Genomic DNA, 27,237 nt, shown 5'->3' with positions numbered 1-27,237 from the left:
ACTTTGAGAATTGGGCAATATACATTGGGTCTTGGGCCCCGGATCTTTTGAGACCCTAGCAACGCCCCTGCTACAAGGCACAGTGTTCTACACCACTATAATGGCTCTCTGCAGCCAGGAAATAGCAGTTTTTAACATAATTTGCCACAAATATATTCGGATCAAACCAAATTTTTCCCGAAAATTTTTACAAATTTGCTCATCTCTAATATTGAGCTATAGACATTGTATTACTTAGAATTTTTATAATTCATTATGGTCTTCCAATTTGTCCATACAAAATGTTGGCTGTCCGTGATTTTGGGACAAGATGTCCAGAAAAAAAGAAATTTTGATTTGCAACCGTGATATCACCCCAATGTTCATATCACTCTACCCTTCTTCCTCTGATGACCATTACACTATTACATGTACCCCCATCACAGAGTTAGTAAGTCAGCATCCCCATAAACCACAGAGGTCCCATGATACTCATCCACAATGCCCTCATAACAATGGCAGCCTTAGTCCTTCCCAAACAGAGTCAATCTCAGTGCCCCTATAACAGTTAAATGCATTGCTCCCACTGGGGCCATCCACTGTGTCCTTATCACATTGTCAGCATCAGTGCCTCCATAACAGAGTCAGGCACACGTGTTAGCTGCATTGGGCCAGTGCCATAATGGGTGTGAGAGTGAATCATAACTTGCTTGTGTCAGCAGACTGGAAAGTTCCCCCCAAAGCATCCGCCCTCCCTCCCTGCTCCCTCTCTGTGCACATTTACACTTTTCCTCTCAGGATAGGCCTCGGCCCAGGACACAGGAAAATTGAAATTAAAACTTTTCATAACAGGTAACTCAGATGGCTGAGATAACTTCTAGGTACAGATGCCGCTGGCCAGTATCCTCTTTTTGCAGGGACCTGCCTTCTCAAAGTCGATGCAGAGATCCCCATAATCATTAATCTTGTAGCATCTTGTCGCTGTCTGCTGCTATGTGACCTGATAATATTTGAATGTATCCCTATGGCGGGCCCCCAAAATTTTTTTTACTGATGGGCTCTAGGCAACCTAATCTGACACTGTACAGACGTGTATGAGCAAGTATGTATGGTGTGTGTTACTGTGTGCATGCACTGCATGTGGAGAATGTGCACTTCTGTGTACATGTATGTAGTATATGCTTATGTAGTAGATGTGTGCTTCAGAGTATAGTATGAAGTAGATGTATATATTTTTGCTTGTGTTCATTAGACCCTGTTCACATAATAGTAATTGGTTCTGTTAGACATATACACTGGGGGATTCTCCCACCATATACCTGCATACAGTATATAGAAACCTGTGATGCATCTTTGTGTAAAGACATACAAAGGGATACATTGGCCATATTGCCCCATTGTAAAAAAGTGATACATAACATGCAGTATCTATTTATCCTTACTAGGTATTGTGCTATTGTACCGAATAGCATAGTTTTCTATGCTATTACATACCTGTTTTATTGGTATACTGATATACCAGCCCAACACGGGAGAAGTACACTCTTTTGTCCTCTGTCAACTAATGGGACCCTATGGATACGCTTTGCTCGCACTTCAGGAGCTTTTCATGGAGCACACACTAAGCATGCAATACTGCACTGACTTTAGATGGCACAATTAGGTGAACACTTGGGGGGCATTTAACAATTGCGTTTTTTTAATTTTTTTTTTTATATATCATTTTTAAGGCTGCCTTTGGTTTATTGTGGAGAGCAAAATTTATGAAACGGTGCAAAGTTTTTTAATTTCAGCCAAGTGTAATGTGGTTTCGCCTTTTTAAGTCATCAAACACCAGGGGGGTTACCCAACGTACTTTGCAACTGACTGTGACATTTTGTGCGACATTGACCAGAGTTGCACATTGTAAATGTACATTAAAGGGATTCTGTCATCAAGATTTTCGATATGGAGCTGTTCATATCATCCTCTCAGTCTCCATTATCTAATTAAAAATATACTAGTTTTACCCCCACCTGTCCTTTGCCCAAGGGGCTGTTCCTCCGGCCGTTTGTGCCCAGCCACGCCCCTTATCTCATAGCCCAGCGCCGCCCCACTGCTAATTATGCACTTCTCTCATCGCCGATGGTGCGCCGTAATCTCGCACATGCGCCCTAAATCCACTGGTCAGCGCCCGCGCACTTCGCCCGCAGGCGCTGACCAGTGGATTTAGGGCGCATGCGCGAGATTACGGCGCACCATCGGCGATGAGAGAAGTGCATAATTAGCAGTGGGGCGGCGCTGGGCTAGGAGATAAGGAGCGCGGCTGGGCACAAACGGCCGGAAGAACAGCCCCTTGGGCATGTTAGTAAGGTAATTAGCATATTAATAAAACCAATCTTTATCAAAAATGAAAGGACAGATGGGGGTAAAACTAGTATATTTTTAATTAGATAATGGAGACTGAGAGGATAATATAAACAGCTCCATATCGAAAATCTTGATGACAGAATCCCTTTAAAGGTGACCAGTTTTTCATAACAGACCAACCTGTCACTCCACTTCTGAAAGTAGTGTGCAAAGCCAAAAGTCTTAAAGGATAACTGTCGTATATATATTTTTTGGAGTATTGGATTGTGGTGATTAATATCACCTTGGTGGCCCTATTTCAACTTTTCACGGTGTATTCAATTACCCCTTAATTCCACATTTTTGTTCCCTGTACTGCCTACTTTTACCTGTGCTTAAAATAGGGTTGCTAGGCATGGTCCGATAGACGGAGCACATAGAAGCAACGGAGCACGCTGCGTGCAGGCTGCGTGCAAGGTCACATTACTGACAGCCAGGGACTGTAAGTGTCCTCCCCAGCAGCTGATAACAGTGCCTGGGCTGTGTGCACTTCTCCCTGACCCTGCGCTTGGCAGACGCTCCCTCACTCAGCAGAGCTGGAGAATGCAGAGTTGAAGCAGCGCACAACAGGGAAGGGAGATCTGCCATCTGCTCAGTGTATAAATGAAAGCAACATGTGGTAAGAGGACCCCTTTGTGCTGCAGGAGATTAACCCTTTAGGGGGGAGGGCTCTGGTTACTGACACTTTTGGGGGGCTATTGTTACTGGCTAGTGAGGGCAGGCAGGATTAGCCTCAGGATGAGGGCAGTGGCGGCCATCTTAACTGAATAGTGAAATTGCAGTTTTATGCAGACTGGTTGCTAAGGGCTGAATCTTATTAAATATGGGGTAAGTCAGTCTAATAGTAACTGATTCTGGAATATCATGTTATTAGTAACTACATATATGAAAATTGAAATTAGGGTCTAAATGTGACAGTTATCCTTTAAAGTTTTGCGTAAGTTGTGTGCGCTAAAACAATTTAACATTATACAGCGTGTATGCTGTACCTATTCTCCCTGGACTTTGTGTGGCTGTCATGGCCCATAACAGGTAGGAACTAGTGTTAGGGACCACTCATGGAGGCGACCTTGACGTGGTGAGTGGCTTATTACGCTTTGGCCAAAATGTACACCAATGCCCCATTCAACATCCAGCATAGAGGCAGGGCAGAGTGCTGGTTGCAGAGTGCGATTGCATTTGTTTTTTACCTTTATAAATGTCCCCCTCTGTATATTTGACCCCATCTTGTATATTATTTTATTATTTGATGCAATCTGGATGTTAGAAATTTGTATATTCAGATCATTTTTGCGCTATTATGTGCTAAGAAAACTATATAGGTTTATAAATATACAGGAAAAATGAACTTTCACACAATTAACCACAAGGCTAGGGCTACTCGGCAACCTGAATTCCTTGCGACTGTTGTGGCAATCCCATTCATTTCTATAGGATCACCGCTAAGCAATCCTGTCTGCGGTAACAGGAATATGGCAACCCCACTTTGCGTTGGTAAACTGCTGTAGGGGCACATGGCAAGAGTCAGAAGGTCACAGATTTTGATAGAGTGGTTTACAGGTGCCATCGGTTTTTATTTTTTGGGTGATTGTCTTATGTGGGGGTTTATTTTTTGCAGGATGAGGTGACATTATCATTGGTACCATTTGTAAAGTGAGGTGACAAAAAAATGACTGTTCTGCCACAGTTTTTTTAAATATATTTTTTGGACTATTTTTTTATTTTGTTTAGTTTTACACAGTGAAAGCATTTTAGGAAAATAATACAATCTTGTATTTGTGTTGCCATTTTCTGAGAGCCATATTTTTTATTTTTTCCCCCCTCTTTATAAGGCTACATGCACACGACCGTATGTGTTTTGCGGTCCGCAAATTGTGGATCCGCAAAAAAAACAGATGACTTTCCGTATGGCATCCGTTTTTTTTTGTGGATCCATTGTAATAATGCCTATCCTAGAAAAAAATAGGACATGCACTATTTTTTTTGCGGAGCAACGGAACGGACATACTGATGCGGACAGCACACGGTGTGCTGTCCGCGTTTTTTGTGGACTCATTGAAATGAATGGGTCCGCATCCTATCCGCAAAAAAAACGGTACGGACACGGAAACAAAATACGGTCGTGTGCATGAGTGCAGCGTACTCAAGTTGTGTGTAATAGAGTTTCTGGGTGTAGAAGTGCAATGACACTAACCTGAGACGGCTGACTCTCTGCATAGGCAGGTGATGGTAGAAATTGTTCGTGACGCCAGTGCCAATTAGACGGTGGCACGCCGTTTGCGGATAGCAGGAATAAATTGAGGAACACGTGGTATTAAAACAGAACTCCAACTTTAGTAGTTTTCATGCAGAGACAATATTGGAATCGCAGTTCCTTGGCATACAGTCGATTTTGCAATACGGTTGATGCAGGCAATTACAGATTTAGCAAGGTGATTACAGAGTGTTGAACACAGGACTTGCAGTACAGGAGCTTGCACTCTATTTCTGTCTGATCCTGGAATATAGCAATTCTTCTCCAAGGCCCAATAACCTAGTTCTGGCTTTATATCCTTGGCTATAGCTTTAGAAAGTACCTCCTCTGTTATTTTGAGTACCTCTTGCTTCTCTGCACTTTGCCTCGGTCTCTCTCAGCTTCCTGAGGCTCTAGAAACTTCTGAGCTCTCCACTAGACTGCCTTTTGCTTCCCTGTCTGGCCTTATATAAACTAGGGCTCTCTAGCTCCCTCTAGTGACTGGAAGCTGGAATGACACCCCTAGCAAGCCTGTACATGCAAGTGTCATAGTAACAGGGAAATACATAACATTACATTACATGACATTTTATAAAACTGACATATACCAACTTCCCCATAAATAAGGAGGGACGACAGCACACCAAGTGACACTTTTGTAGTGACGGGTATTACAGTCCCCGTACACTACATACCCCACTGCTTTAAGCTGAGTACGACCTCGTACTCCATCATGGGTCGCCCAACTGGAATCTCTACCTGAAATAGAAAATAGAGACATGCAGGCATACATACATGTAATTCATCTGCATTTACATTTACATCAGGTCCAATTGGCAAAGGTGAAGGGTAGTGACAAGGGGCGTCGTTCTCTTCTCTCAGGATAATGAATGGAACGGGGGCGCTGACCTGGCACAGCGTAACATTAATAACCAGGATAGTCCATGACAATGAATAAGTCCATAATAGAACAGCAAAATAGATAAAACAGTATATAAACGGAACTACCCAGGAGTTTCCTGTGGGTGTATCACAGGCAAGGGCTCACGTGGAGGAGTCCATTCTTGCGCACAAATGTCAAGTAAAGTATTGCCCGTGGCAACTGTTTGGGAGGAGACACCACCAGAATAATCAAAGTCTCCTAAACGGACTGGCGGGCGTCCCCTGGTCATCCGGGTAGACCTTCTCAAAACAGGGGTCTCCTCTTCCCTTAGCAACGAGGTAGAAGGGAGAGGAACAACAGGAGAGTCTCCATCAGTGAGACCTTGGTCAGGAACAACAGGAACAACAATATCCACTACAGGGGGAACTGGATCCAGGGCATCTTGAACCAGCTCTTCTGGAGGTGAAGCTACAGTAGGTGCCGGAGCAGGCACCAGCAAGTTCAACCACGGTGTCAGAAGCCAATGCATGGGATCAGCGTCATACCTCAGATTACGAACAGCCTGCATAGGATCCTCGGGCTGTAGTGCTGACTCTGACACAGGATATTCAGATCCAGAACTCTCGTCGCTAGGTTCTGGTGTCAGGCAGAGCTTTAACCGGTTTCGGTGTACAATTTGGGATCCCTTGCCTTCCCGGGTGATCTCATAAGTGTGAGTTCCAACATTTGGGATTGCAGTGACAACATAAGGACTTCGCTCCCACTTACTGTCCAATTTGCTGGTACGACGGTTATTCTTTAACCATACCACGGCCCCTATGGTCAAGGGTTCTGCATGGGCTGTCTGATCATAGTCTCTCTGCTGTCGGTCTCTAGCAAAGTCCATACGTTCCTGAACAATGGCTTTGGCTGCATCCAATCGCCTTTGGTGCTCAGCAACCCAGTCGGTGTTAGGTAATGGGTTAATGCAATCAGGTACATGTATGTCCAATGAATGATCAGCAGGCAATGTCCCTTGGCGCCCAAACATCAAGTAAAAAGGGGTATACCCGGTGGAACAATGTATGGTATGATTGTATGTGAACATGAGCTGTGGCAACAGACTGGGCCAATCTCCTCTGTTCTCAGGAGGCACGGCCCTCAGCATCTCTATCAAGGTCTGATTCATTTTTTCACATAATCCGTTACCTTGAGGATGGTAGGCCGTTGTCCGGATATTCTTACAGTTGTGTAAGCGGCACAGTTCATGGAACAGATGGGACTCAAAAGCAGGTCCTTGATCGGTGAGGATCTTTTCTGGACATCCATAGGGCAGGAGGAAGTGCTTCCAGAACATTTCGGCTGTAGTCTTGGCTGTCTGGTCTCTCACAGGCACTGCTACAACAAACTTTGTGAAATGATCAATAATAGTCATGGCATAAGCATACCCTGAGCGACTAGGCTCCAGTTTTACATGGTCGATGGCGACAAGTTCAAGAGGACGGGTACTTACAATGGGTCTCAGTGGTGCCCTCTGATCATGGTGCTCACTTAGTTTCAAGGCACAGGCTACACACTCTCGACACCACTTCTCCATGTCTTCTCTCATGCCTACCCAGTAAAACCGCTGGCGGATAGTAGCTTCAGTCTTTTGGACCCCAAAGTGACCGGATTGATTGTGGTACATCTCCAACACCATACCTGCATCTCGTCGGGGTATGAGAATCTGGTGCACTCTCTCGTTGGACACTGGGTCTAGGCTTCTCCGTAGCAATAGGCCCTTTTGTATGAAGAGTTGATGGCGCTGTCTCCACAGTTTGATGAGCTCAGGATCTGCACTCTTACGCCGAATCCTCTCAGGGGCTCTGCCACTAGTAATGAAGTCCAACAACTCACCCAGCACTCTACTTTCAGACTGTAGTTTCACCCACCTTTCTTCTTTAGGATCAGGCCTACTGGAGGGTGAAGGAACTGCAGCTCTGTTATTGGTAGCTCGAGCCTGATCCTGTTGAGCAAATTTGTTATAGAAAGCCGGCATCTCTACATCTTCCCAAGCATCTCGCACATCATCAGGAGCTGTCTCTGTGGGAAGCCTGGATAAAGCATCAGCATTATCATTAGTACGTCCAGCACGATACTTTACAGAGAAATTATAGTTGGCAAGGCGAGAGGCCCATCTCTGCTCCAAGGCCCCCAATTTAGCTGTATTTAGATGCGCCAGAGGGTTATTGTCAGTGAATGCAATGAACGGGGTGGCGGCTAGATAATCCTTGAATTTTTCTGTCACCGCCCACACTAATGCCAGGAACTCTAGTTTGAAGGAACTATAATTCTGGTCATTTTTCTCAGCTCCTTTCAGGGAGCGGCTTGCATATGCTATCACTCTCTCTTTTCCCTCTTGGATCTGGGCTAACACAGCTCCCAGGCCTCGCTTGCTAGCATCAGTATAGAGATGGAAGGGCTTGCTATAATCTGGATAACCTAACACTGGAGGCTCGGTCAGTTTCTTTTTTAGCAATTGGAACGCTATCTCTCTTTTCTCATTCCACTCAATGGGCACAGGAGTTCTAGGACTCTTTTTGGGTTGCCCCCTCAAGAGTTCCTGGATAGGATCAGCTATTTGAGCAAAATGGGGGATAAAACGTCTATAGTAGCCGGCAAAACCAAGAAAACTCCTCACCTCTTTGACGGTAGTAGGAACCGGCCAATTACGGACAGCTGCTAATTCATCAGGGTCAGGTTGCACTTCCTCTCCGCTTACTACATGCCCCAGGTATCTTACTGCAGGTTTGAGCAGTTGACACTTGGATGGCTTTACCTTCAAGCCATATTTGATAAGGATTTCAAATACTTCTGCCAAATGTTTCAGATGGTCTTCATATGTTTTTGAATACACAATGACGTCATCTAGATACAGCAGCACTGTTTCGAAGTTTTTGTGACCCAAACACCGTTCCATTAGTCTCTGGAAAGTTCCTGGGGCATTACATAGCCCAAACGGCATACAATTGAATTCAAACAGGCCCATGGGAGTAGTGAAAGCAGTCTTTTCCCTATCCTCGGGGGCCATGGGTACTTGCCAGTAGCCGCTGGTCAAGTCCAATGTGGAGAAATAGGCAGAAGAGCCCAGAGCAGTCAGTGACTCCTCAATGCGGGGCAGTGGGTATGCATCTTTGTGGGTTATTTGATTAATCTTCCTATAATCCACACAGAAACGGATACCACCATCCTTCTTCTTTACAAGGACCAGGGGTGCAGCCCACGGACTACGGCTGTCCCGGATTACATTAGAGTCCTTCATCTCTTGGATCATTTTCTTTACAGTCTGATATGAAGTAGGCGGTAAAGGTCTGTACCTCTCCTTGATAGGAGGATGAGAGCCAGTAGGTATGGTGTGTTGTATGGCACTCACCTCTCCATAATCAGTGGCATGCTTACTGAAGGCCTGGTGGTGCTCCTTGACAAGCTGTAGAATCCCTTCTTGTTGATGTTGGGGGGTAGTCTCGTCCCCTACATGGAGCTCTTCCCACTAGGGCACTTGTGGCTGGGTCACCGGCGAACATCCGCTGACTGCAGCTGGCGGCTTCTCTGTCGCTGGAAGACGAATGATGTCTTGGAAGGACACCTGGGACAGCTGGGCAACACGGCAATGCTTAGTAAGCGCAACAGGATGATCACTCAGGTTAATCAGACGGACAGGTACTTTACCTTGGGAGACGTTCACCAGGCACTTGGCAGCTCTCACATAAGGGTAATCCTCCATCTGGATTGGTTCCACCAGGGCTGGATAATCTCGGCCTTGGACTCCCAGGACAGCACGACACCATAAAAGAGTTTGAGAATTAGGAGGCAAGGTCACAGGCTTAATATCACTAATCCTGGCAGTACAAATTTCTCCTTTCCCATTAGCAAACCTCTGCTGGGCACTTAACACAGTAATAGTCTTTTGAATCACCCTCCTGGATGCAGAGGAAGCAGTGGGCAAAGTCTGATGTAATACAGCAAGTATTTCTGAATAACAGTTTTTGAAGACATTGGTGCCTAGAATGACAGGATGTCCTCCTCTGTCACCGGCCTGTACTACGATCACTCCCTGTTGAGGCAGGGTTACTTCTCCCACCTGCAGGGTGGGTTCCCAGTATCCATGAATCTTTACTGGTTTGCCATTGCTGGCGATAATTTCCACCCAGGATTCAGGCGGTTGGGTCAACTGGTTGGTGTCCCAGAACTTTTCAAAGGCAGGCAGCTGAATAGTAGTGACCTGAGACCCAGTATCTAATAGGGCTTCAAAGGGGACCCCGTTGATCTCTATATTGATTTTAGGATGGGATCCTACATAACGTGGCATCCAATTTGGATCCTCTGGACCAAGTGTTCTACCTCCCGAGGGGTGGTCCTCAGCCTCAGGGGTTGCCCGTTTAACTGCCAGCACGTGGATTCTGTGTGTCCCAGCTTCTTGCAGTATGTACACACGGGCCGCTTACGGTCTCTATTACGTCTCCCAGGATCCCTGGGGTGAGTCTCTTGGTAAGGAGGTGGGAACGGCCTAGGAGGTGACAGGAATTCTTCATCTAGCATTATGGGTTTTTCCCATTCCTCTATTTTTCTGCACACTTTCTCTAGACTTTTAGTGAGGTGATTTACTTGCTCTGTCAGCATGGCAATAGTATCGGTAGCTGACACTTGAACAGCTTGGCCGGCCTCAGCTCGGTTAGTGATAAGCGGTTTTGGCCTGCAGGCTGGTGACTCAGGTGGGGTGCTCAACTCAGGAGATACTGCGGACCCCAGAATTTTTATAGCCAGTTCTTTAAAGTCCAGAAAGGTACTGTTAGGGTGCTGGGCGGACAGCATCTTTAATTGGGTCCTTATTTGTTCACTAGACACCCCGTTGATAAATTGTTCCCTCAAGGTCTGGTCCTGGTTATCAGCCTCTTTGGGATCTATCTGAATTACAGCCCCTAAAGCCTCCTGAAGTGATAGGGCATAGTCACGGAGGGACTCACCGGACTTCTGTTTCTTGCCAAAGAAGTGCATCTTTATCTCTGAGGCGGTCCTAGTTTCAAAAGTGGCTCTGAGGCGGGCGAAGATCTGTTCTAAAGTACTCCGCTCAGTAGCAGGCCAGGATAACACTTCCCTGCGGGCAGCTCCCTCCAGTTGCGCCAGCAGGATTTCCATCTGCTGGTCAGCATTTATAGGGTACAGTCGGAATAGTGCCAGCAACTTTTCTTTAAAGTCCCTTAGGGTATGGGTCTCTCCCCTGTAGCGGGGGAACCATGGGGCCCCGAAATAGTAAGGCATGGTAAAGGGCATCATGCTGGGGGCTGTAGGATGATTAGGAGCCGCAAGCTCTCCCGGGGCCGGCTGCTCAGGCACTCCTGGCTCTGACATGGTAGTCTATTGAGAGGTGGCCGCTGGCGACTAAAGGGGCCGGTACACTCCCCTTCCCTCCGGTTACAAGTGCTTACCGGTATCGCCGGTCTTGTGCAGGCCAAGTCTCGCGAGGTTCCGGACGTCTTGAGCACCCGATGACGTAGAAGAAGCAGGGCCGCGGCGGTGCGATGATGAAGAGGGGCGGGACTCTCTGTGTCTTTGCAGGGATCCGCCCACGAAGGTCCTCAGCGGCGCGGGAAACTTTACTCCAGGCAGCCGGTGGCCATCTTTAGCAAAACGCTGTCCACTCACTGACAGCAAGCAGGATTGTAAAAAGTCCACAAAACCACACTCCAATGTGGCGATTTTCTTCTTCTTGGTAGCGCAACACTGCACAGCGCTTTTTGGAGGTTTTAGGTACACTTTGGGTAGATTTTTCAGTCCACAAAGTCCACTTTCAATAAACAGGTAATTTGTCACTTTGGTCACAGGGCAACTGTATAAGGCACAAAGTTCACGCTTCTTGCACTGGAAAGCGTGCGTATCCTGTTCGTGACGCCAAAAGAGAGGTGCAGCGTACTCAAGTTGTGTGTAATAGAGTTTCTGGGTGTAGTAGTGCAATGACACTAACCTGAGACGGCTGACTCTCTGCATAGGCAGGTGATGGTAGAAATTGTTCGTGACGCCAGTGCCAATTAGACGGTGGCACGCCGTTTGCGGATAGCAGGAATAAATTGAGGAACACGTGGTATTAAAACAGAACTCCAACTTTAGTAGTTTTCATGCAGAGACAATATTGGAATCGCAGTTCCTTGGCATACAGTCGATTTTGCAATACGGTTGATGCAGGCAATTACAGATTTAGCAAGGTGATTACAGAGTGTTGAACATAGGACTTGCAGTACAGGAGCTTGCACTCTATTTCTGTCTGATCCTGGAATATAGCAATTCTTCTCCAAGGCCCAATAACCTAGTTCTGGCTTTATATCCTTGGCTATAGCTTTAGAAAGTACCTCCTCTGTTATTTTGAGTACCTCTTGCTTCTCTGCACTTTGCCTCGGTCTCTCTCAGCTTCCTGAGGCTCTAGAAACTTCTGAGCTCTCCACTAGACTGCCTTTTGCTTCCCTGTCTGGACTTATATAAACTAGGGCTCTCTAGCTCCCTCTAGTGACTGGAAGCTGGAATGACACCCCTAGCAAGCCTGTACATGCAAGTGTCATAGTAACAGGGAAATACATAACATTACATTACATGACATTTTATAAAACTGACATATACCAACTTCCCCATAAATAAGGAGGGACGACAGCACACCAAGTGACACTTTTGTAGTGACGGGTATTACAGTCCCCGTACACTACATGAGGCCTTATTGATTCACAATATACAAAAAAATTTAAGAACATACTGTAACATGATTTCTTCACAGACTGAACTTTCTTCTTATTCTTAACCCCCCTATCCCGCCCAACAACCCCCATTTCCGCGGAGCCGCCGTCGTATTCCTGAGTGCAGCCTAATTCCAGTGACCCCATGTCCGTAACCAGGTTGATTTCTTCCCTTCTGTCAGGGCGCGGCCAAGTTCATATTCCATTACCCTATCCATATACTCTTTCCATTCCTGGAAAGGTGGGTATTTACACGAACCCCAATACTTCACTATTATGATCTTAGCGAGGGAGATCCCCCTAAACCAAAGTAATTGCTCCTTTTTATATTTATTAGTCTCTGGGAGATTGCAAAGAATCGCATATTCAATACAGGCTTCATATTTCGGAGGGGAACTATTCTGTATTTTAGTAAATATTTTAAACCAGTACTCTTTTATACCTGAACATTCCCATAATAGATGTTTATAGTCCCCTCTGTCCTTGTGACATTTATAGTACTTTGGTTCTTTATCTTTGTAAATGATGGAGATTAAAAATGGTGTATAATATAGACCAGGGGTACTCAACTGGCGGACCGCGGTCCAAATACGGACCGCGGCCGCCAGTTGTCCGGACCCCGGCCATCCTTCAGAGCGCTCCTCCTCTCCTGCACACTGTGCCGTGCAGGAGGAGGAGCTTACCGGCGCACTTCCGCCTGTCCCAGAGCGCAGTGAGACAGGGCTCCCTCCACATGTAGCGCTCCTCCTCTCCTGCACACTCTGGTACGTGCAGTAGGAGGAGCTTACCGGCGCACTTCCTCCTGTCCCAGGGGTGCAGTGAGAGACGGCTCCCTCCACATGCAGGCACCAGCGCTTTCATCCTGCACCTGCAGGTGGAGGGAGCTTTCTCCCTCAGTGCGCTCACAGGTCCCTCCTCCCCTGCAGCAGCGGCAGCACGTAAGGGAGCTTCAAGCTCCAAAGGACACTTACGTGCTGCTGGAGAGGGGAGGGACATCACCACTGCCACCAATGAAATAAATGTCACATTTGGGAAGGAAGGGGGGTGTGGAGAGGGCTACAGAGAGGCGGGAACATGTCACTGACTGCAGGAAAGGACTCCAGTCAGTGTCGTGTTCCCATCTCTCCTGGGCCATCTTCTTTAGGTAACCTGATTAAATAAAGTGATTAAGCCCCATCAAACCATAATAGTTTTGTTCCGCATCCAATTCCCATTATTGGGGCATTGGATGCGGACCCCTTAGTTTCAATGGAGCGGAAAAAGATGCAGACAGCACACAGTGTGCTGTCTGCATCTCTTGGGGCCCCATTGTAATTAAGGGGCCGCATCCAATCCCCCAATAATGGGAATTGGATGCGGAACAAAACTATCATATGTCTGTTCTGTGGCTTGGGTTGCCACCCGGCCAGTAGTTCACCAGCAAGGCTGGTATTTTAGTTCCCTTGCCAGTGCCAGAATTTTCCTGTAAGGACTGTTAGGGTACTTTCACACTTGCGGCAGGACGGATCCGACAGGCTGTTCACCCTGTCAGATCCGTCCTGCCGCTATTTCGCCGGACTGCCGCTCCCCATTGACTATAGTGGGAGTGGAGCTACAGCGCAGCATGGCAGTGCACGGCGTGAGGCCGCCAGATGGAAAAGTCGGACATGTAGTACTTTTAGTCTGGCGGCCTCTCACCGTGCTGCGCCGTAGCTCTGCCCCCATCCCCATTATAGTCGATGGGCACAGAGCAGCGGCACGGCGAAGTAGTGGCAAGATGGATCTGACAGGGTGAGCAGCCTGTCGGATCCGTCCTTCTGCAAGTGTGAAAGTACCCTTACTAATGAGCGCTTCCATCATGGAACGCCCATTAGTACAGCCTTTACCTCCACCGCTACTTGTGCTAGTAAAAAAATAAATAAAAATACGGTACCTCCACCTCCATTTGCTCACGCTGTGGAGAACACTCCCTGCTGACTAGAAGCTCAGGACAGGACCTACAAGACGTCATCACGTTGGAGCACCGGTCCTGAGCTTGCAGTCAGCAGCGAATGTTCACCGCAGCCAGGTGAATGCTAATTATTTTTTATTTTTTTTGCAAAAGCAGAGAAGGGGGGCACTAATGGGGGCATTACTCTTACTGGGGGCACTAATGGGGACATTATTCTTACTGGGGGCATTATTCTTACTAGGGCACTAATGTGGCCATTACTAATTCTGGGACTTACCCAGGGCGCTCCACTATAACGTCAGAGTGCCCCACGCGCATGGATCACATGATCGCATGGCATCTTTACTGTTGGCGTTCAGCTCGGACCTTCCCCTGACTGCAGACCCAGGTATGTGGACCTTTAATAAAACTAGTTGAGTACCCCTGATATAGACGGTGTATTATTTTGAGAAGAATCCACATGTGAGCAAGAGAAACTGTGGATTTTTTAATATTCCTATAAACAGTATCCCATGGGATCTGCTCATTAGGTTGCAAGTTTTTCTCCTATTTAGCTTCATTTTTAAATGTGATAAGTTTTGTGTGTTCATGTTTTGGCATATTTTTTGGACAATCGTGCTAGGTAGGGGCTAATTTTTGTCAGGATGAGATGATGGTTTGATTGGTACCATTTTGGGGTACATGTGACATTTTTTTATCACTTGGTATTACACTGTTTGTGAGACAAGGTGACCAAAAATGCTATGCTAGGTAGGGGCTCATTTTTTTCACTGATGCCAGAGTATACAGCAGTGGCTTGGCTGTCAGACTGCCAGGCCCCTGCGGCTGATTGGGCAGGTACAGCTCCTGCACCCGCCAGATCAGAGCGCTGTACCTGAACGATGCTGGGGTTTAAGTTACATCCCACAGCTCTGCATATGTACGGCACCAGTCGGGAAGTTAAACAAAACCCATAAAATCCTACAGTTTTCACACTGGCCACTAAGCCTAATAATAGGCGCCACTTCTTGGTTGGTACAGATTACTTTACTGCAGTTACCTGCTTATCTATACACATAGGTGATGTCATTACAGGCAGGATTAGAATGACAGATAAGACTGGATCCACCATTCACAATAAGTGATTGTCAAAGCTTATCTTATCTTAGCTAAGTCAATAGGGTCCCCTCCTGACCATTGTGCCTGTGGACGATGGGTCTGCCGTTAAGCAATTGTCTTAATCTGTTCTAAATGCTGTTAAGGCTACTTTCACACTAGCGTTTTTGCTGGATCCGGCAGGGCTCAACAAAAACGCTTCTGTTACTAATAATACAACCATCTGCATCCGTTATGAACAGATCCGGTTGTATTATCTTTAACATACCCAAGACAGATCCGTCACAAACTCCATTGAAAGTCAATGGGGGACGGATCCGTTTTCTATTGTGTCAGATTGTGTCAGAGAAAACGGATCCATCCCCATTGACTTGCATTGTGGGTCATGACAGATCCGTTTTGCTCTGCATCCCATGAAGGAAAGAAAACCGCAGCTTGCTGCGATTTGCTCTCCGGTATGAGAACGCAACCAAATGGAACGGAATGCTTTTTGGAGCAATCCCCGTTCTGTTCAATTACGTTTTGACAATGAATGGGGACAAAACGGAAGCGCTTTTCTCTGGTATTGAGACCCTATGACAGATCTCAATACAGGAAAATAGAAACATTAGTGTGAAAGTAGCCTAAGAACAGCTCAGGCAAGATGGCGGTCCCTATAATTATGTTCAGGAAATAGAATAAAGAAATCTGTAATTAAAAAATACAAAGAGATTAGAAAAAAGGATATGTATTACTATCTGATTTTAACTGGGAGAAAACTATTTTGGTGTCACATTTCCTTTAAATGATAAAATTCTGTTTTTTTGCAACCAAAACTAAGGAGAGCTGCCCAGATCTGGATTTATACAGTTACTTTTGAACTCCTATGGAGCTGTATAAACATGTAGTCACAGTGCTCCACCTAGTGGAGACTGCAGATAAACAAAATGCTAATCATAAAAGGAAGCAGTTTAGGGCTTGGCCCTAGGAGTGGTATGGTGTGCCTCTGTTGTGGTTATGCCACTCAAAGAGCTCATGCCATTGCCCGGCCGTGCCCGTATTGCAGCCCACAAACAATGGGTCCGTAATATACAAGCACTGGCCGTGTGTGCACAGTATAACGGATGCGACCGATTCACTTAAATGAGTCTGCAATCCGGATGATATGGTGTTGAATGTAGGCAAGGATCGGAAGCCCACGGAAGCACCACAGAGTGCTTCCATGGGTTTTCTGTCAGTGCCTCTGCACCGCCAAAAAGTAGTGCATGCACAACTTTTTAGCGGTGCGGCCTGCTGGATGAGAATTGCGGACCCCATTGCAGTGAATGGGTCCGCATCCACAGACGGTAGGCACACGGTCGGTGCCCATGCATTGCGGACTGCAATTTGTGGTCTGCAGCACGGACCCAGCCACTGTGTGTATGAGCACAAAACCTGCATGTCACTGAATAAGTCTCACTTTTGTGCAAACCTTTATTGTGTTATCTGGAAACTGCTTTAAGTCAATTCATTTTTCTGTCACTTTGCCCTTTAGCTTTGTTATCTGGGACAGGGTTCAATTTGTCGGACACAAACCACTCCCACAGTTACTAACATACAGCCGTTCCTATATATCCAGGTGAGGTGACTGCTTCCTTTTACAAACAGCATGGCCCTAACAAAGGACACCCGCATCACCCTTAATGATGGAAACGCCATTCCCATCATAGGTTTGGGCACCTACGCTTCCCCTGATGTAAGTCATGATTATTTTCTTTTTGTGATTGTAGATAGTACCATGAAAGAAAAAGAAAAATGAAGGGAAAGTCCACTGAAAATGACCTTCTGATATATCAAACACTTTTATGTAGGGGAATATGCCAGGAAAACCATCCAACTGTAGTAAGACAGATGAGGCAAATGTTTTGTGTCAACCTTGTATCTTTCACTTTTTGTGAGACTGTTCAGTAAACTGAACCTCAGAGGGGTGAGTCTTGTTCTTCAGTAGAATGCTGTGCATTGCACTACGCTTGGTTTGTGGATATAATTCCTCACCTACAGTGAAGACTGACACATACTGTATAAAGAGAGTGTAGAGTCGGAATTGTAACTATACATGATAATTCAAACTATTCCTGATACATGGAAAACTATCAACCCCTATTTTTTTTTCATTGAAATATTTTGTTTAGGTCCCAAAAAATCTTGGTGAAGATGCCACAAAAATTGCCATCGATCTTGGCTACAGGCATATTGATTGTGCTTACATCTACGGCAATGAAGTTCAAATCGGGAATGCCATTCGTGCAAAAATCTCTGATGGTACAGTTAAGAGAGAAGACATTTTCTATACAGGAAAGGTAAACACATACTAGGTTGGTTTTAGTGTACAGTCACATGTGACAGATTGTACGCAATGGAATTTGCACAGCGAATTTTGCTGCAGATTTTAACCTATGCTTTGCAAAAGGTAAAATCCACAGCAGAAGCCGTAGCGTGAATTGACGCTGTAAATTTCACACTTATCTGTGGCAAATCTGCTATGAGAACTTCATTGAAATTTGTACCCCAGGTCAATTTTCTATCTTGATTTTGCCCTGTGTGGTGTAGATTTGCACCACAATTTGTGCCATTTTCTGGCCTTAGTATTAATAAGTGTATGAAAGTTATAGGCCACCCCTCCCAGAAAACCACACCCATTTTTCGAGTTTTTTTTTCCAGTCTCCAGAAATGGCCCCCCCAAAGTGAAGGGAGATAAGCCTTACATGCGCACCCACCCTTCATTCTCAAATCGATTTTCCCTGAATGGCGGTAAAAATGTAAAAAAAATCATACTCGCCTCATCCATTTGATCGAGACAATCTGGCTGCCGCCATCTAGATTGAAGATCTTCCACGAAATCTTCTGCGCGGTGACATATGACATCACCATGCTGGCTGAAGTGATGACGGGCCGCGCGAGATTTCAAGCTAGATCTTCGATCAAGATGCCGGTGGCCGGCTCGTCGCAATCAAATGGATGAGGTAAGTATGATTTAATGTATTTTTATTTGACACTGTGTAATTACTGTCAAATGCCGCGATCAGCTATGAATGCAGCATTTGAAGGGTACAAGGAACGGGGAGCAGCGCAATCGTCGCACCCTGTCATTGCAACTGCTACTTACAAAGAAACGCACTTCATGATGGAGTCATTTGTCACGAAGCGAATTTGTAAAATTCAGCGAAGCAGCCAAATCGAATTTTCTAATATTTTCTTCATTACTAGTTGTAACTATACCAATTATGTCTCCTTGTTTTATTTTATTTGAAATATGTATTTCATTTTTTTAAACATTTTATTTAACCCTTTTATCCTTTTTTTTATACTTCCACTAGAGGACTTCACCGTGTAGTCACTTGATTGCTCACAAAATAAACAGCAAAACTTCTGTATTGCAATGCATTATGCTTGCCTGTGTGTAACGCTGACAGGCATCCTATTAAGCCTTGCCACTGGCAGGAGCTAATAAAAGTGCAAAGATGTGACACTTGGTGGCATTCAGTAGGACGCTGGCTGCCAAGACATACAATTAGCACTCCACCGTTGTATTGTGGGGACCCAATGAGGATGACAGTCCTTTCCTTCCTTGCATAACCCTGTAGATACTGCAGTTTATATAGACTGCAGCATATAAAGGGTTAAATGGCTAGGAGTTGAGTACATGTATTTGATGTGTTTATTTTTTTTATACAATTATTTATAAATGCAATCATCCACTTTCCTCATTCATATATTTATTAATTTTTCATTTAGCTTTGGTGTACGTTTTTTTCTCCCGAACTTGTCCGCAAGGGTCTAGAAAAGTCTCTGCAAGATCTTCAGCTGGATTACCTGGACCTGTTCATAATGCACTTTCCTTTCTCCATCAAGGTATGTGAAATGTGCAGATAAAGAATTCTCAGAAAGAAAGGATCAAGTAAAGGGTATTTTCTAAAGGACTTTAATGGGAGTGGGAAAATAATATTTGTATTACATCACCTCTCTATACTGTATATAGATTTTGGCTACTGTCCAATCCTTTTTATTGACAGAAGCGATAACAGTGACACAAAAATTTACAAAATGAAAAAGAGGCTGAACAGAACTAACTAGAAAAAAAAATAAAGGAAATAAATGATTTGATATTTTTATGTTCTATCTTCAGCCCGGAGGAGCCGAAGAACCCAGCAACCCAGAAGCCTTTGTCTATGATGATGTGGATTTCTGTGCTACTTGGGAGGTTTGTCACGGGATAACAATTGCAGACAATTCATTTCTTTATTTCAATCACTTTAAGGGTACATTCACATGACCGTGTGTAATTCTTTCCGATTTGCGGACCGCAAATAACGGAACCGTGTGTCCGCATTTTGCAGACAAATGACTTCCGTATGCCTTCTGTTTTTTACGGTCCGCCAAAAACGGAAGGAAAAAAAAAGAGAGAGAGAGAGAGAAAAAAAAAAGAATTATGGCCTTCAAAAATACGGAAACGGATCCGCCAAAAAAAAAAAAAGACATACGGAAACCATTCCGTATTTCATCCGCAATTTGCGGATCCATTGACTTGAATGGTGCTGCGGACCGATCTGTACGGACAATAGTAGGACATGCTTCATATTTTTGCGAAATAGAAATGCAGACACACGGATGCGGACAACATACTGAATGTTGTGCACACATTTATTTCACCCATAGGAATGAACGGGTTCGCTTCTATTCCGCAAAATGCGGAAAAAATAATACGGTCGTGTGAATGTACCCTAAGGCTGAGTTCACATCACCATTTAGCTTTCTGTACTTCTGATCCTTCAGAAGAAGAGAGAGAGAAACAAATAACAGTATCCAGTAAAAAAAGACGGATCCTGTTGCATCAGTTGTCATCTGTTTGAGCCATTTCCGTCTGAGATCTGCTTTTTAGACGGGGTAAAAAAAAAGATCCTGCATGTAGTACCGTTTGGATCCTTCATAATACAAGTCTATCGGCAGCATAACGGATCCGTCCTGGTTTCTATTATGCAGGAGTCCAGTCCTGCATAACGGAAACCAGGACGGATCTGTTATTCTGCCCATAGACTTGTATTATGACGGAATGCAAAACGGAAGCTTTTATTAGTCCACATTCACCAAGATACTGTAAACTCTAATCTGATTATAGGTTCTGGAGAAGTGCAAAGATGCAGGCCTGGTGAAGTCCATTGGCGTCTCAAACTTTAACAAAAGGCAACTAGAACGTCTCTTGAGCAAACCAGGACTAAAATACAAACCCGTCTGCAACCAGGTATGACACAGAGATGAGCATGAAGTTCTAAGGTCCTAGATTTAGGGAAAACTGACACTTAGTTTTCAAGAGCTTGGGGGCACTTGAGGAACACTGGTATATAATAATGATACACTTAGACTAGGGCAGTGGTGGGCAACCTTTTTTGTCAACTGAGCCAAATATCGCCAAAACCACGATTGGAATTTCTTTCGAGAGCCACATTTTTAAAACCTAAAATATTGCATCAACAGTACCAGTGAGGACTATTAGGCTCATGCACACGACCGTGTGCCCGCAAAAAAGTAGCGCATGCTGAAGTGAATGGGTCCATGATGCGTGCTGCACACGGCCGTGTGCAGCCCGCATCAAGGACCCATTCACTTCAATGGGTCCAGGATCCGGGCGTATGCACTACTTTTTTGCGGTGCGGAGGCACAGCCAGAAGCCCCACGGAAGCACACTGTAGCACTCATATCCCGGATCCTGGACCCATTGAAGTGAATAGTCACTAGGGGTACAATAATACATTGAAACTTGGGGTACATAATGGCAAGACACTTGGGGTATAGGACACTGACACATACACAGGGTGAAGAATAATGCCTCATTGACACTTGGGGTACAGGAGAATAATTAATTTAAACATGGGGTACAGTAAAATGATACACTGATACTTGGGCTACATGACAATGATACACTGACAGCTGAGATACAGGACAATGCCACAATGACGCCTGGGGCACAGGGCAATAATACACTGAAATGTGGGGAACAGGACAATGATGCTTTGACATTTGGGGTTCAGGACAATGAAACTGAAATGGGGTGCAGAACAATACCACACTGACACTTGCTGTACAGAGAAATGATACACTGACTGAGTATGGAACAATAACACACTGATACATGGGGTACAGGACGATGCCACATCGATACTTGGGGTACAGGACTGTTATACTGCGCTCAGAGGTGCACCTAGCCTTTCTGCTGCCTGAGGCTAAAACTAAAACGGCGCTTCCCCCCCAACACCAATTTCTTAACCTAACCTCTTTCCCACAATGAAAGCGCTCATTGCCCATAGCCCTTCTGCTGCCCCCCTCTTTCCCCTACCTGGTGCTGCCTGAGGCGATCGTCTCACCTGGCCTCATTGGTGGTGCACCCCTGACTGCGCCTATTAAAAAAATCCTACTCACCTGTTCATCGCTGCTCGGTCCTGGCTCTATTCTGCAATCTTCCGGGCCCTGGTCTGCAAGCGTCTAGATGGACATGGTCACATGTGCTGCTGCAGCTAATCAACGGGCGCAGCAATGAAGTGCCTCCAAATGTCATATAAGTGCTGGGTCATGTGCTGCTCGAGGACACATTGCCACCGAGGTTAGTGATTTGACCCATCCATCGGAAAGCTTACAGGTCAGAAACTGGAAGGTTTCTGAATCCAGCCAGAATGGGAACGGCAGGAAGCAGGCAAGTATGATTTTTCAATAGGTTGGGTGATCGGTTGCACATTTACTCGCTGGTTTTTTCAATACTCATTCCTGATAATTGCCCTGATCCTCGGCCCATCTAAAAGGGTCTTTACTGTGATGATCTTCAATGTAATGAGGTTTATAAACCTCCAGACCCCTATGATTACTACTGTGTGTCAATTATCCCCAGTGCTGAGTTCCTTCACATACCTATATCTATATTGGCAGCCACACACATATTTAACCTGACAGTTAACTACTTTTTACAGCATGCAATATGTATTAACTAGTTGATGATGAGCTCCTATACTAATTGACCTTTGGATGACAGGTGGAGTGTCATATATACTTGAGTCAAAGCAAACTTCAGGCATACTGTAATTCTAAAGGTATCATCTTGGTAGCATACAGCGTGCTGGGGTCACACAGAGACAAGAACTGGTAGGTATCATGGTGCACAGATAATCGCTTTGCCTTGCCATTTGTGTCAAAACTAACTGATATCTTTTGAAGGGTGGACCTGAGTACTCCTGTTCTGCTTGAAGATCCAATCCTGGCCAATGTGGCAGCTAAGTACAACCGAACTCCAGCGGAGGTTGCCATGCGCTTCATCCTCCAGAAGGGGATTGTGGTACTGGCCAAAAGTTTCACAGCAGCTCGTCTAAAGCAAAACCTTGAGGTAACTACAACTTGTTCTGTACTTGTTTTACTGTTAGGCCTGTTTCACACTGGCGTTAATGGTTCTGACAGGCGTGCAGCGGCATTTGCCATGCTGCGGCCGGAACTCCGCCGGTCCCCATTATAGTGAATGGGGCTGGATGGACTTTGGGCAGCGCACAGCTGCACATGGTAGTTACGGATCCAGCAGGTTGTTCCCCTGCCGGAACCATTAACACTGATGTGAAACAGGTCTCATACTGTCCTATTATTGTCCGCATTACGGACATGGATAGTACTGTTCTATTTAGGGTTGTTGTGGGTATGGAAATTTCGAAACCCAATCGATACTTTTGTCCCGGTATCGATACGATACCGGGATTTCAATTTTTTCGATACTGGCCAGCGCTGCTGCGCAGTCTAGTATCAAAGAACATGAGCGCGCTGCTGTCAGCGCTCTCATGTTCCCTCAGCAGCGCAGGGGAGAAGGAGTTACTCTCTCCCTCCCCCCTGTGCCAGGCTGCCAACAGAGGTGCGGAGGAGGGGCGAGCGCACTGCGTCACCAATTATAGGAGGACTTTTCATGGGCCCAGACTTTGTTAAGTTAGCAGGCTACATAGAGCGGAGCCCAGGGATCTCCCTGCACTTACTATTATTCCTGGACGCCGCTCCGTTCGCCCGCTGTGGCCCAGTTACCGTCTCCTGCTCCGTATGCTAATTACTACTATCGGAGCAATGGGGAGGAGACATCAGCTTCTCTCCTGATGTCTCCTCATGTATAGTTATGCTACAGTGCTATGTAAGCAGTGTATAAGGGCAAATAGTGGTGACAGACTCCCTTTAACTGGTACTGTGGCACTTTAAATTAATGCAAACCTGTCCTATGATTGCTAAATGCTTTCTGTTAGGAATTCAATTTTACTGTTCTGTTATAACAGAGTTATCTAATATATAAAGCTGAGTGTATGTGTGTGTGTATGTCCGCTAAAGGAATCCGCACCGTCACATTTACAATCACGAAAATTGGCACACAGGTACATCAGCTCTCTAGGACGTACCGTTCCTGAAATATTCCCAAAAAATGCATTAGCCAAAAGAAGCCTGGTCACATGACCCTTATCAGCCAATAGAAGCTTGCAGGTTCTCCAGCCTCCAAATACACAGTTTTTACTCCCAGGTTTCCATAACAACCCAGCCATTTTTCTTCACTGCTGTAGGAGAGCTTTAAAGGAAATCTGTCACCAGGGTAATCGCTATTGAAGTAAAGCCATGGCCTAATAGCACTTAGTACCTTATTTCCAGGCGTTTGTTCCTGCAATAGACATTTTTATCCTCTGAAAATCCAGTTTATTTGGTATGCAAATGAGCCAGTAAGGTACCCAGCGGGGCGTCACTCTTGCAAGAAGGAGCCCAGACACGCCCCCTGCCACAATGTGTCCACCCTCAAAAAACTTAAAACCCCGCCCCTAGGCCCCACTAATCCACTCCCCTTATCTGGTTAGGCCACGCCTCTCCCACTTCTGAGCAAACAGGGATTGAAAAAAATGAAGGTAAAAATCAACTTCTGTCAGCTGCAGGGGTGGGAGGGAGGGTGACTTTCTCCCTGCAGCTCACACTCAGACAGCACAGTGCTGCTGTCATAAGTGAGCTGTTCAAAAGGACACGCCCCTGATCTGGTTAGGCCATGCCCCCTCCCACCCCTCAGCCGACTGAGATTGAAAAAATTAAGTTAAAAATCAACTTCTAGGTCCCGCTAAGCCACGCCCTGATCTGGTTAGGCCACGCCCTCTCCACACCTCAGCCAACGGGGATTGAAAAAATGAAGGTAAAAATCAACTTCTGTCAGCTGCAGAGGTGGGAGGGAAGGTGACTTTCTCCCTGAAGCTCACATTCAGACAGCACAGTGATACTGTCTTAGAGAGAGCTGTTCAAAAGGACACGCCCCAGATCAAGTAAACGCTGCTGTTAAGGGGGCGGGCCCCTGTGGAGTTTGCTGTCAAGGGGGTGGTATGCTTAGAAAGTCACTGTTAAAGGGGAAGGCTGCTGTAAAAGTCAAAGATAAGAGGGGTGGGCTACTGTGGAGGTCCAATTTTAAGGGACGGGGCACTGTGGGGGGCTCAGTGTTAAGGAGTGGGGGGCTGTGGAGGTCACTCTTTTGGGGGCGGGGTGCTGTAGTTGTCACTGTTATAGTGGATAGTGTTGATATCTTTTAACGACATACACAAACATTAAATGAAATAGATTAAATATAAACGAGCAAAGCCGGATTCTTCAGCTACTAATGGAATATAATGGAATTTTAGTACGGAATGAAAAACCCTTTAAGAGGCATTCCGTTTTGCTCTGTCCTAATATATTTCTATGGGCACATATAACGGTTCTGTTTTTTTCCGTTATTCATGACTTTTTTTCTGTCATGAATAACGGGGAAAAAATGGAACCGTTATATGTGCCCATAGAAATTTATTAGGACAGAGCAAAACAGAATGCCTCTTAAAGGGTTTTTTATTCCGTCCTAAAATTCTGTTATATTCCGTTATAACTCTGTTTTAACGGAACTCTATAACGGAATTCCTAACAGTAATGCAAACCTTTTCTAACTCATTAAGCAGCAATGCACTATGTTCATGTGCTGCCTGACATCCCTGCCAGCAGGAATAGATAGCACTTGACTGATTCAGGGTAGGTAAAACGATATACGTATAAAGTAATACCCTGGCTTAGGAGGGAATCAGCAGAGTTATCTCATCGCTAAAGGGTAGGGTCAGCCAAGTCATCTCAATATAATTGGAGGGTGAGTTCAGATGAGTTATGTTTCATTATCATTAGCTGGTGTGCTCTGACAAGTTATCTCATCACTAGTCACCTCATTATCATTAGAGCAGGGGTGCACAACGTTTCCTGATTGGGGGCCACATTGCCAGACTGAACCAATGACGAGGGCCGAAATTAAAATGTTAAAGGTGTATTAACAACTGAAATATTGTACTTATGGCATATTGAACACACATTATATACCATTAATGTCTAGTTACACTTCCAGGACTCCCATCTAATGGGAGAAATACATGAAAAATACATGTGAGCAGCCACAAGACATAGGCACCGCACAGAATGGTCTCAAGGGCCGCATGTGGCCCCCGGGCCGCAGGTTGTGCACCCCTGAATTAGAGGATGGAGTCAACAGAGTCATCTCATTATCATTACAATGCAGGGTTTGCAGAGTCATCTCTTCATTTGAAGATGAGGGGTTCAATCACAGATGATAAAACTTTGGTATTACTGGATGCAGGATAGCATACCTCACAATGTTTCAACCGCCATTTCCAGGATACTTTTGGGGTTGCCCATATTTTGATATCGATAAGTGCACCACCTCAATCAGGTTAACTCCAGTGTGGGAAATAAGTAGTGGACCTACACAGCTCCATTCATTGTGTAGTAGATAGCGCTGGTTAATGCGGTACCGTTCCCGTTCAAGTGAACAGGAGCAGAGTCTACGTAACCATTTCTGTCAACTACATAATGGATGGAACTGTGTAGTTCAGGTGCCAACTTCCGGCGCTGGAGCTACTTCCAAGTAGAAGATTGGTGAGGACACCGGTTGTCGGATTAGGATAGGTCATCAATAGCAAAATACTGGAAAACCTATTTAAGTTTCACTCTGATCCGCCTCGGAATTACAACTCTGTTGTCCTGGCGGAATCAGAATAGCATATAGGACGTACCTCCCATCATTTGAATCCCTTATCATCTAACAGTATTAAGATCCATACCAATACAGTCACGATGACCCACAAAACCTCCTTATAATGTTGACTGTGGGGCATATTTGAATAAGCTTAGTGCCAGCCTGTAGTAAGCACTTCATTGCAGCTGCCACCTTGCTGCACTGTCTATACAGAAAATACAGGAAGGAAGTGGGTGTCTCCGGTATGGCCTCAGGGAACATTTTGACAATGAAAACTACTCTAAAAGGATATACATGAGACTTCCCCTTTAACAACATTGATGTGATTATTACATTTGCCAACAGTCCAGATTTTGTTGGGACAATCCCATGAACTGGCCTGAGAAATGCAAGGCTCATATAAGCCTCACCCCATAGCCAGTGGCCTGTGGGGGGGTTCTGGGCATTTTGGAGGCATCCCTTAGTGGTTTAAGGCTTAAATGTTCAGATTTTTCCTTTTTAAATGTTGGTAGGTATGTTTTTATAACCAGACCAGACATCTTTTATTTTTCAGGTGTTTGATTTTGAGCTGAATCCTGAAGACGTGAAAACTCTAGACGCACTGGACAAAAACTTGCACTATGGGCTTTTTAAGCAGTAAGTTGGCTCTGAGAGCGGGGGGACAGTTCTACAAATATTCTAAATATATGGCAGCAGAAAATAATTGCGTTGCTTCTATTGATTTTGTGCGGCTTTTTATCTTTCCAGAATGAAGCAACACCCTGAATATCCATTCGATGATGAGTACTGAGGAGCAAGTATCTGGTCATACCGGCTGTCTTAAATATCATTTCTGAACTTTATGTGATGGACCAACATGAAAATATGCACATTTCGCATTATTGACAAAATATTTCTTAACAGCAGCAATTGTGAGGACATATTATCTGTTCAAAAATA

At 45.2% G+C, this 27,237-nt stretch overlaps 1 protein-coding gene across 1 annotated transcript; it reads left to right on the top strand.

Moving 5' to 3' along the window:
• The first annotated feature begins 727 nt into the window (after positions 1-727).
• Positions 728-27,237, top strand: LOC121003666 (rho crystallin-like). The gene is made up of 10 exons (XM_040435535.1): positions 728-831; positions 16,843-16,959; positions 17,396-17,563; positions 18,999-19,115; positions 19,390-19,464; positions 20,380-20,502; positions 22,282-22,391; positions 22,464-22,629; positions 26,852-26,934; positions 27,046-27,237. Exons 2-10 carry the CDS (start codon positions 16,873-16,875, stop codon positions 27,086-27,088), a joined length of 972 nt encoding a protein of 323 aa, XP_040291469.1. The 5' UTR covers positions 728-831; positions 16,843-16,872; the 3' UTR covers positions 27,089-27,237.

This window comes from Bufo bufo, chromosome 1 (assembly GCF_905171765.1).
Source record: "Bufo bufo chromosome 1, aBufBuf1.1, whole genome shotgun sequence".
In the NCBI taxonomy this organism is placed as follows: domain Eukaryota; kingdom Metazoa; phylum Chordata; class Amphibia; order Anura; family Bufonidae; genus Bufo; species Bufo bufo.
Note: the sequence above shows the minus strand (reverse complement) of the source record. Positions and strands in the feature narration are given on the sequence as shown.

Excerpts from the sequence above, each read along its gene's own strand:
- LOC121003666 (XM_040435535.1), top strand. The coding sequence starts at position 16,873 with ATGGCCCTAACAAAGGACACCCGCATCACCCTTAATGATGGAAACGCC. Across the intron at positions 22,630-26,851 it reads GTCTAAAGCAAAACCTTGAG|GTGTTTGATTTTGAGCTGAA; the intron begins GTAACTACAACT and ends TTTATTTTTCAG. Across the intron at positions 26,935-27,045 it reads CACTATGGGCTTTTTAAGCA|AATGAAGCAACACCCTGAAT; the intron begins GTAAGTTGGCTC and ends TTATCTTTCCAG.